The 11454-nt window shown below is 55.4% G+C and overlaps 1 protein-coding gene across 5 annotated transcripts in view; it reads left to right on the top strand.

The window, feature by feature from the left end:
- Positions 1 to 7060: 7060 nt before the first annotated feature.
- The window catches only part of BCL11A (BAF chromatin remodeling complex subunit BCL11A), a 100195-nt gene continuing 95801 nt past the window's right edge, over positions 7061 to 11454 (top strand). For 4 of the 5 annotated variants that reach the window (XM_038551333.1, XM_038551334.1, XM_038551332.1 and 1 more), the window contains exon 1: positions 7359 to 7574. In XM_038551333.1, the coding sequence (XP_038407261.1) occupies positions 7520 to 7574 (55 nt within the window). In that variant the 5' untranslated portion in view covers positions 7359 to 7519. Of the gene's footprint in view, positions 7575 to 11454 lie in introns of all 5 variants that reach the window. The other variant, XM_038551331.1, reaches the window with a different exon arrangement.

Raw genomic sequence — 11454 nt, 5'->3', positions numbered from 1 at the left:
CCAAGTGATGCCAGGAAGACTACAACCTTCTGAAATAAGATGTTATTACCTCTTTCATTTTTGCCACATAGTTGATAGACTAGATAAAGAAGATCTGAGGTGCTTCATTTCTCTTTGGTAAATTTATACTTTTTGTCAGAATGTAACTCAGAAAATACACATCAGTGTATGTATATGAGGTTGCAACATTCCTTGACATACAGTCTCAATTTTTAGTTGTTTCTCTCCATTTCTCTCTCTTCCTCTCTCCCTCCCTCCTTCTCCCTCTGTATGTACGTATATTCTAGGATAATAAAATAATAAAAACTTGTAATAACAGCAGAGAATACTTGTCCAAGTAAAGGACTGCCTATAAAATTGCCTTTTAGACAGTGAAGTCATAACTAGAAGTTGGCAATAAGACCATCTGAAACCACTAAAAATCATTTCTGTGATGTTCCATGAGGAAGAGAAGGAGGATAAGAGGAAAGGAGTGGGGTGGAGGGGGGAGAGAGGGGGGAGAGAGAGAGAGAGAGAGAGAGTTCTCCAAAAGCTTTCTCAGCTGAGTTATTCCTGTCTTTTATAAAACAGCTTCACATCTGGACTGATAACTTGAATTCCACCCAGTGCCATTTAAATAGCCCAAGTTATAAACCTCTTAAACTTGAGGTTTATAATAGAAACACTGACAGACCCTTAACTATAGTGCCTCTATAGTAATGAAAGCACAACTATTTCATTATAGCAGTGTCTGGCAGGGCTGCTATAATTAAGAGTCTGTCAGCGTTTCCATTATAAACCCAAATTTTAAGAGGTTTTTAACTCACATTGTTTTAAATCACATTGGGCTGAAACTTGCTGTACAAAATGTCAGACCAGATGTGTGTGTGTGTGTGTGTGTGTGTGCGTGCGCGCGTGTGGTGTTGCTTTTCCTTTTATTTACCCCTCCTCCCGCCAAAAGAAGCGAATAGGTGAGGCCTGTTTTGTGATTGGGTGTGATTGGGTGTGAAAACCATGTCCTGAAAAAATGATTCCCTTGTTAAAAGAAAAAGATTCAAAGAGGGGGGCAGAGAATTAAGTTTGAGATACTTTTTAGTTTTAACTGCTCTGATTGTATTTTTTCCTTTAGAAGTGCCCTCCTTTGGGAAACCAGATTTGTATAGACCCAAAACCCAATGTTTTTTTTTTTTTTAAAGTATCTTTTGATACCGGATTCTTGATACTGGCTTATTTGGAAGATATTTGATAATGTAGGCAGCTGGAGAAGATAGAAATGTTTTGCATTGTATTAATTGTTCAGTTGCTCTAATATTTGAGATAATCTTTTTGAATTCACCATCCTTAGTGGGAAATCACTTTTAGGTTAAAATTAGCTCTTAAAATAGGCTTGCCTGATCAAAGCCTTTTCGGTTGGTCTCTGGGGGAAACTAGTAGAATTTGAATGGTCATGCTGGTTTCATTCATATGTAATAGGATTTATTCCCTTATTCATGCCCAAACCATTTATTGAGCATCTACTGTGTGCTGAGTTTTGTACTAGTATGTTTGTAGTACATTGGATTGGCTTTATTGCCCAACACCTTTGTGTCTTTGATGTCAATGTTAGGAACTGAATTGAGTATTTTATTTAGCAATGTCCTAACCAGAACTCCTTGTCTTCAAAGGGGCCTCTTACTTAAATGGTGAGACTGCTTCCCCCTACCCATACATTATTGACTCAGCACATAGCAGCCCAGCCTAGAGGCAAGTATAGACTGATTTACCATAGATTCAGCTTTTTCCTTCTTTCTTTTCCTCCCTTTCTCCCTTCCTTCCTCACTGCCATTCTTCTCTTTTCTTTTTTTGGACAGAACCATCCAGGTAGGTGAAGTAGCCTACCATCCAGCTAAAGGCCCAGAGAACCTCTGGAGAAATGCCAGACTAACTGGCATTCCCCCAGGAGCCTCTTCTCTGACATCTGCCCTTGCATAAGGTGTAGACAGTGCCCCCCAGGGGCCTCCTTAGGTCCTAGGTTCTGGATCACACTGGCAGTAGAGGGGAAAGAAATGTTATAGAGAGGTGGGAGCTGAGGGAGCCCAGGGAGGCAGGAGGGGCCATGGCCCTTCTTTTCACCTTTCCATTTAGGGTGCCCACATAAAGCTCACCCCCTTTCTCACACACAACCCCCTTCCTTTTTTAAAATTAATTTTTCCTTTGTCTAAAGGACACCCTAGGGCTCCCACCCTCAAGAACCCCAAATGCAAATCCTATGTCAAGTATAGAATCTAAACCCAAGTTTTATTTTTATGAAGATGACTGCCTGTTCTCTATTTTCTGAGCTGCTATTAGGCCGAAAGAAAGAAAGAAAGAAAGAAAGAAAGAAAGAAAGAAAGAAAGAAAGAAAAGGGAAGGAAAGGGAAGGGAAGGAAAGGAAAGGAAAGGAAAGGAAAGGAAAGGAAAGGAAAGGAAAGGAAAGGAAAGGAACAGGAAAGTGAACGGAAAAGGAAAGGAAGTAAATGAAAGCCGAATGAAGGAAGTAAATCCTCCATGAGTCAGTCCTTAAACAGCAAAGGAGGCAGAAGCCAAGCCTCCTCACTGCCGTATCGGAAGGAAGGAAGGAAGGAAGGAAGGAAGGAAGAAGAAGAAAAGAAAAAAGGAAAAAAAAGAATCAAGTCAAAAGTAAGATGGGACTGTTTGTAACCATTTTTTAACCATTCATTCAGTCATTCATTTATTTATCTTTAAGCCTATCAAGGTGTTTCCCCCTAAAGGCAGACAGTGAATATTTTATTTTAATCGTGTAGTTTCCATCGAGACAGACCTTTAACCCTTCATTCTCCAGCTCAGCCCGAGTCCCCCCGCGCCAGGCGATCCTCCGCACGAGGGCTGTGACTGTATTAAGTCTCCCTCTTGGAGCTGTTTGTTGACCACATTCACGTTCAGAGCCCTGGAGCTAAAAGCACTTTACACCATAAAATAAAAGCACTGTCTTTTTTTCTAAAAGGTTACGTCTGGAGGCCACGCGGCTCATACTTCATACCGAAAACTACTGAAAGGACTATGAAATCCTCTATGATTTACACTCTCTCACTGCATTAGGGTATAGATCTACTCGACTCTAAAAATACGGTGGGTTTCTAACCGACGTGAATATATGTGCATTATTTCAGAAAGTCTGTTAGAAAACTTGTCAACACATTATAAAGCATAAACCAGGACTTGGCTATTAAGTACGGAGATCAGAGGGAGAATATATACTGCAGGAAGTCCTGGGGAGTCTCCTCCGCGGGCCGGATAAAAAGGGGGAGGAGGGGAGAGGAGGGGGTCGTCTGTTGGCCTGGAGTTTACATTCAGTGTCGTCACCAAAGATTTGGGAAAGAGCCCACGGAGCGTAATTAGCAAAGGTTCCACAGCTCCAGATGAAGGGGACTGAACGGCCAGAAAATAATTTTAACGTTGTCATAATTTATTACTTTGTAAAAGCCACTTTGGGAAAGGTAAATATACTTATTGTGTATCCAAGTGTTCGCGTTTAAGGTGACCTTTCACCCCTCTACAAAAGCACCTGCATCATTAATCAATACTTATGTAATATTTTTAAACCTCTTAAAACAACACGTTTTTCTTTCTTTAAACACACATACAAGCCCTCCCCCTCCCTCCCCCCCCCCCCCCCCACTTTTGAGCGCTTTAGCGAGTCTCCAGCAGCAATGAGAGAGGGGACGTCACTCTCAGGGGTGAGCACGAGGGACCGGCAGTGGGGGTCCGCGATGAGGAGGGATCAAGTGCCAATACACAGCCCAGGGTTTATGGACTGGGTGAAATCAGGCTGGGGGAGGGGCAGGAGCGGAGGGCAGTTCCTATTTCACTCTGGGCATTTTATGGTGGTGAAATTAAATATATGTTAATGGTGGAAACGTCGCTGCTTACCTCTCCATTGGCACCCAGGGAAGGCAGCTGCAAAACTGGGTTTTTAATGTATGTTTTAAGATGTGGTTTCGGAAGGAACCCCCTGGAATCTGAAACAAGTGCAATAACGTAGCAGACCTACTTGTAACTAAGTGCTTAATTTCCTATGATTTTTTTTAAAAAGAAAATCAATAAAATGTTGCCAGTTATTTATTGGAAATAACCACAGATAGCGGCCCTGATAGGGTGCCGGTTTTAGAGAGCACACAATTGTGTAATGAATTGTAATTCAGAGGACTGTTAAATGTGAACCACAGAACCTTTCAGAGGTAATAAAGTCATTACTTTTTACACTACAGCCAACCCTGAAAAGCTTTATACACACCATTATATATAAATCATACATATATATTTCCACAACACACATTCGCCCATTTATATACCTTCTCTGTATATGGGCTTTTATGGATGGATGGGGGAAATACTTAAATTTGAAAAACTCGGTTCCGAAAGAATCTGACTCACTATTGTTACCTGAAGAGGCTTTTATTTAATTTATTTATTTTTCAAAGACCTCCCAGTTGTACTTTCTTCTTCCCTCTCCTCGCCTCCCCTCCAGCCATTCTTCTGCACGCAGCCCCCCTCCCGCGCAATGACACTCTTTCTGGTCGCTCTAACGCTAGTTTAAAGAGACAAAAAAAGAAGAGGAGGAAGAGGAGGAAGAAGAAGAGCAAGGAGAAGGAGGAGGAGGAAGAAGAGAAGACAGTCGTGGGAGATGCCGACCTGCTCTGAAGAACTCATGAAAAAAGGGGAAATGGTGCAACGCACACACTACATACAGGAGCTTTCTTTACTGCAAGTGAATCTTCCTGCTTCTTAAACAGGATTTGCGCGTCGTCCCCCACCCCCACCCACCCCCAAAACTGGAGAGAAACAATAACAACAAAACACATTTACGCGAACCCAGTTCAGCACACATCTCTCCTAGTGTGGAGCATCACCACCTCTCTTGCTTCCTCCGTGGGGCCCGAAGCTTCGCCGAGCCAGGCAAGCCAGGCATTTTCTAATAGGTCTGAAACTTTCCTAAGACAACACGAGAATAAACAGCGGCTCGCGGGCGCGGCGGGGAGGTGGGTGCGCGCCGGCCATCCGGGTGGGGGCGGGGGCGGGGGCGGGGGGCTCGGCTTGGAGCCCTACGGTCCCCGGCCGGGTGGGTGCATCCCGGAGACGCCGCGCCTCCGACCGAGGAGGGGGAGAGCGGGGACGCGAGGGGCCGTGGAGCCGCTGGCAGGGGAGGTAAGGCAGGCAGGCTCCGCGGCCGCAGACACTCGCACACGTCCACCTGCAGCTCCGAGCGTCGCGGGCCGCGGCGCCCCGCGCCCCCCGCGCCCCCCGCGCCCCGCGCCCCCCGCGCCCCGCGCGCCCCGCGCTGGAGTCCGTCCGTCTCCCTCCCCCTGCCCTGCCCGCCGGGGCATCGCGGCGCGGTCTCGGCGGCGGCGGCGGCTGCGGGGCGGCGCAGGCAGGCGGGGAGGCTGGGAGGCGGGAGACGCCGGGGGACTTTGCAGACACGTTTCAGAATAAACTTTCCAATCGCAGGGGGTGCTGTTGCTGTACATTTTACGTAAAACTGAAAGTATCCCACGCCAGAGTGAAGCCCGCTTTTTGACAGCGGCAGCACGCGCGCGCGCCCCCGAGCAAGCGCGCGCGCATGTGTGTGTGTGTGCGCGCGCGCGCGCGTGTGTGTGTGTGTGTGTGTGCGCGCGAGCGCGTGTGTGCATTAAAGAGACAGGGGTTTATTTCCAACAGGTCTTCCTTAATTTCCCGGGAAGGTGTGCGTGAGGAAGGCCGGAGGGGCCCGCGTGCTCCGGGGGGGCGCGCCTCGGCGGCGGGCGCCCGAGCGGCGCGGCGCTGACCCGGGGCGGTCACCCCGCCACCGCGGTCTCCCCGCTGCTCCCGCGAGCCTGTCGCGCTCGCACCGTATTCCCCATTTTCTCTCCCCGGGTTACAGCACGGGAATAGTTGCGCCCCGCCTGTAAGGAACGTTTGGCTTCCCATTCCCCGGTGCTCCAGCAGTGGCTCCGGGCGGGAGGGGGTGTGTCCGTCCCGGGGACCCGGCCGGAGGACCTCCCGCGGCGCCGGGAGCACGTTCCCAGGGACGGCAACTCCCTCCCGGGGCTGCGCGTGCTTTGTCCTCCGGCCCGCGGCCTCCGCGCCTTCCCCGCCCCGGGCCCCGGCGCTCCCCTCCGGGGGCTGCAACGGGCCCCGCGGCGGGCTCCTCGGTCTTTATTCCTTGGCCTCCCTCGCCGCGACCCTTGGGAGCCTCGGGTGCGTGCTTCCAGTTCCATTCGGACCCAATCGCTTGTCAGGGCGCCCAGATCCCAGCTGCCCGGCGCCCCCCCGCCGCCCCCCGGCCTCCCCCCTCCGCCGCCGGGCCCGGCCTTGGGGGTGCCCTCCCGCCCTGGCCTGCGCCGTCTCCCTCGCCCTTGCACCCAGCCTGGCCGGGCACCCGGAGGCCCCGGGGCTGCCTTTCCGGACCCGCAACCCTCTAAACTTGGGCTGCACTGGGTTTTGCCGCGCGCGTCCTCCCGCCTCCCCGCGCCCGCTGCGGAGCTGCAACTTGGAGGCTCAGCTCTCAACTTCGGGTGATTTTTCTTTGCCAGCCTCTCCGCAGGCAAAGTTTCCCGAGCGCAGCCCCGGGCTCGGGGCTCCCACCGCGGCCCCGGGCGTCCGCACGCGGGGAGCGAGCGCGGCGGGGAGGGGAGGTGGGTGTGCGCCCGGAGGAGGGTGTCCGGGAGTAACTCTACCTGCCTTCCCTCCGCCCGCGCTCCCCGGGACCCGGGCTGCAGCCTCGCCGTACACTCTTGCCTTTTTTTTTTTTTTTTTTTTTTTTTAAGTAATCTTTCATTTTAGGATCCGTGTCCGGGTTGGGGGGGGGTGAGCAGAGAGCACGTCTTGCCCCCCCCCCCACCCCCGCCGCCCCTTTCTTCTCTCCCGGCCACGCTGCCGCCACGGCGCTGGCTGCGGCCACTGGTGAGCCCGCGGCCCCGGCGCCCCCTCCCCTCCCCCCCCCGCCCCTCCCCCGGGGGCCGCGTCTGGCGTCTGCGGAGCCCCCCGCCCCGCACCTCCCCCGCCCCGCACTGGCCATTGGCTTGTCCTGGTCTCTTTTTCATGTCCAGCCCCTGATGTGTGTCCATTGGTGTGAGCTTCCCCTTCCCTCCTCCCCTTCTCTCCTGCTCGCCCTGCCCATGTTTTGTGTGTCTCTGTCCATCCAGACTCCTGACGTTCAAGTTCGCAGGGACGTCACGTCCGCACTTGAACTTGCAGCTCAGGGGGGCTTTTGCCATTTTTTTCATCTCTCTCTCTCTCTCTCTCTCTCTCTCTCCCTCTATCTCTCTCCTCTCTCTCTCTCTCTCTCTCTTTTTTTTTTTTTTTTGCTTAAAAAAAAAAAAAAAGCCATGACGGCTCTCCCACAATTCATCTTCCCTGCGCCATCTTTGTATTATTTCTAATTTATTTTGGATGTCAAAAGGCACTGATGAAGATATTTTCTCTGGAGTCTCCTTCTTTCTAACCCGGCTCTCCCGATGTGAACCGAGCCGTCGTCCGCCCGCCGCCGCCGCCGCCGCCGCCGCCGCCCGCCCCGCAGCCCACCATGTCTCGCCGCAAGCAAGGCAAACCCCAGCACTTAAGCAAACGGGAATTCTCGCGTAAGTAACCCAATAATAGTAATAATAATTATTAATAATCACGAGAGCGCGCAGGACGAGAAGTAAGAGCGAGGGGGAGAGAGGGGTGTGTGCATGCATTTTTTAATTTTTTCACGAGACGAACCTCCGAGAGTCGGGATAAAAGAGCTTAAAGGGAGGAAAAAAAAAAAAAAAAACCAAACAAACAAAACCCCAAACAAACAAAAACCAAACCTCATCCTATCCCGAACCGCAGCCGTAGATACACTTTTGGGATAGCACGCACCTTTTAATTTTTATTTAATTTACAAAAATGTGACTCCTCCTCTTTCATGCTCTCCGCCGCTTTATTTCGCTTTTCGAAAAGGAATGCAATGATTTCCCCTCCAATTTTGCAAAATAATGAACAATGCTTTGGATGCGAACAACTCTCGGGCAAACCTAGAGGAGGGAGCTGGAGGGGTGAGGGGGGGGGGGAAAGGGGGTTGCTTCCACTCACCGAAGGAAGGAAAACGGGGCGGGAGGAGGGAGCCCAAGCCAAAAAAACAATTCCCTGGGAGAAAAGAGGTGAGACTGGCCCTCGGACAGCAGCGCGCTCACGGTCAAGTGTGCACCAGGAGGAAAGTAGTCATCTCCACAATAGTGAGAAAGTGGGATTGTGGGAGGGGGCCCCCCGGCGCTCGGGAGCCTGCCGAGTGTGGAGAGGGGCCGCGGCGGCCGGGGGAGCCTGGAGACCGGGAAGCACGGGAGGCTCGGCCGCCGCTGCCGCCTTTTGTTCCGGCCCGAGGTGGGTGTTTGTCCCGCTGCCTTTTGTGCCGGCTCCTCGCGCCTGCCCTTCCGCGCCGCCGCCGCCGCAGGGCAGGAGCAAGGGCCCCGGGCGAGCGGGAGACGGAGGGAGGGCGCTCGGGCCGCCGCCGCCTGGGTCCCCGCCGCCCGCCCCTCCCGGCCGAACCTCCGCGGCGGCGAAGAGATGTGAAAAATAAAATAAAAATAAAAACCAAAAATAAAACGAGGCAAGAGGACGTACAATTTCTTGCCCCCCAACAGAAGCCCCAAACGCTCGGCCGGCCGTTTTCTGCAACGCTCTCCTCTTGGACTCCCCCACCCCACCCCACCCCACCCCCCCCTGCAAAAATCTCCATCTCTATTAGAGGGGGAAAAATACAATTACCCCCTTCCCCAAAACCCCTTTAGTTGCAAACTTAGAGCGCCGGCGGCGTGGAGAGGGAGCGAGGAACTCCCTCCTCTTACTATTTTTTGGAAGATTTTCAAAAAAAGTGGAAGTGGATTTTGATTGGGAAAAATCTCGTGTCTGAATGTTTACAAGCACCGCGTGTGCGGGAGCCTCCTGCCAACAAACAGACAGAGGACCGAGCGCGGCGCGGCAGCCCGGGAGCGGGCGGCGGCGGTGGCCGGGCCTCGCCCGGGCCTCGCCGGGCCTCGCCGCGCCCCCGCCCTGCTCGGGATCGCCCACCCCGCGCCAGCCGTCCGCCCGCCCGCACAGCGGCAGGCCGTGCCGCGACTCCGCGCCAGCCGGGTCCACGGTCCGCGCTCGCCCCCAGCACAATGCCCAGACCTCCTCCCAGCCCACCGCACCGGGAACTCGGCGGGGGAGAAACTCGGCTTTGCGAAGCATTTTTATTTTTCAAAGCAGCTGAAAAAGCGCGTCTGCAGCCCCCTCCCCCGCCCCCCGAGGTTCTTGTCCTCAGCTCCGGACCGCGGGGAGGTCACCACGTGCTTTCTCTGCCCCCCTCCCACCAGGTCTGGCCAACCAGCACCCCCCCCCCCCCGCCTCCCGATCGCTGCCAGGCCAGGTGTGTGTGTGCAGGGAGGTGTGTGTGGGGGGGGCGGTGAGCCGGTTTTGGGGGGGGGGATTTGGGGAGGTGGGCACAGTAGTATGTGCAAGTGTGTGTTTTGGGAGTGCTGGATCCCCGGACTCCGTGCACCCCACTCTGAGTTCCTGCCCTCTAACCGGGGCCTGTCTCGGTCAGAGCTGGGAGGGGGGGCGGCGGTCCTTCTGAGTCTTTATGGGGTTGGTGGACGGGTTACTGCGTCCTGGCTAACAGTGCGTCTGGGAAGGCGGGCGGTGGGCACTTCGGAAAGTTTGGCAGCGGGGCAGAGAAAGGCTTGAGAGGGCCCACATCCCTTCCCCTCCTCATTCGTGCCCCTTGTTTTAATTTTCGATGCAATTTAAAAACACCACCTATACCCAGTTTTTGTATTTATTAAAGGGTTGACGGGGGGGGGGGTGCTGTTGCGCGTAGGGAGTTGGATTTTTCACTAGGCCCTGGAACTTGTCACACACTTCGGAAGCTCCCCCGCCCCGGCACGTTGCGGGGCCCTCCCTCTCCCCACCCCCGCGCATCCCTCCCTCGTCGCTCTCCCCCGCCCCCCACTCCCCCGGCCGCGCCGGATGCGGAGCAGACGCGGCGCGCGGCGGTGTGAAGTTACAGCCCGGCCAGGTACCGGCGGGAAGGAAGGGCAGTGTTCGCAGGACTCGGGAAAGCCGGGCCCTTCTTCGGAAGGATGCACTGGGGGCGCAAAGGACGAGCGCAGGCGTGCAGCCCGGGCTGCTCCCCTGTCCCCCCCCCGCCCCGGGTCCATCTCGGGACCCTCCAAGCTGGGTGGGTTCAGCCCCCTCTAGCCCCGTCTCAGCGCGGCCTTTGGGGTCAGGGACCAGTGCGGAGGGGGGCGCGGGGGCCGCTGCTTTCTCCTTTTCTGGGTGCGCAGAGGGGGCGGGAGCCATTCCGGTCTTCAGGACCCCCCCTCCCCCCCCGTCCTCCGCTTCTCGGGCTGAGTGAGCCATTCGGTCGCTAGGAGGCAGAACAAGATCAAGAAAGCTCAGCGAACTTGAACCTGTACCAGAGCCTCCCCCACTCCAGCTCCGCGTTTCTCGGCCGGGGAGGGACGAGCTCTGCGAGGGTGGGGGTGGGGGAAACGGACGGTTAGACTGAATTCCCTTTTCTCCCCCCCCCCCATCACCCCTTATGTCTTTGTTCTTCATTTTGACTTTAAAAATGCTTCTGGCCGGGGCTGCGGAGAAGCGCTGGGGAGCGCGGCCGGCACCCCGGTGCGCCGGGCGCGGAGTGGGGTGCAGTTTTCGCTTTCTTTCGGGGCGGGCATTTTTGGGGGTAGGGGGAAGAGGGGAGGACGCGCTCCCGCCTTCGAGGCCAGGCCGAAGGGCGGGATCCAGCAAGTTTGCACCGAGTCTCCGGGTTCACTTCTTCTAACCCCCGCACCCCCCGCGCAAAGCACGGACAACGGCGGCTCCGGCGGGCTCGCTCCGCTCTGCAGCGGCTCCCCGGCCCCCCGCCCCCCGCGGCTCTCGCCTCGGAGCCCGAAATCGCAACAATAGTCATAGTTATCATCATAATGATGCGGGCCAGCAGCATCATTAATAATGAATAAACCGCAGCCGCCGCCGCCGCCGCCGCCGCCGCCGCCGCCGCGCTGCGCACACTCGTGCCCGGAATTGCGGGAGAAATTGCGTTTGCAGAGATTCCCCCCCCGACCCCCGCCCGCCCCACAAAGTAAAAAAGTGTGAGCCTGGGGGCCCCAGAATGAATTTCGGGGTCCGCGCTCTGAGGCGTGTGCGGTGGTTCCGAGACTGCACCGGGCCAGACCGGCCGAGGTTTCCGAGCCTCGCTCCCCCTTTCTCCAGCTGGCGGGGCCCGCGAACGGCGGTCACCCCGAGGCCCGGCCGGGCGGCGGCGGAGGCGGCAGCAGGGGGCCCCCGGCTGCCCGTCGCCTCCCGGCCTGGCCCGGGCCCCGCGGCCCGGCAGCCGCCGCTGCACGTGTTTGCAGCGAGCGCGGCCGGAGGCTGCAGCCAGCAAGCTGCTTGCTTTGTGCCTCCGAGTCCCGGCGCCCAACTTCACTTTCTGCAAAGCCCGCCCCTCCGGGC

This window comes from Canis lupus, chromosome 10 (assembly GCF_011100685.1).
Source record: "Canis lupus familiaris isolate Mischka breed German Shepherd chromosome 10, alternate assembly UU_Cfam_GSD_1.0, whole genome shotgun sequence".
In the NCBI taxonomy this organism is placed as follows: Eukaryota; Metazoa; Chordata; class Mammalia; order Carnivora; family Canidae; genus Canis; species Canis lupus.
Note: the sequence above shows the minus strand (reverse complement) of the source record. Positions and strands in the feature narration are given on the sequence as shown.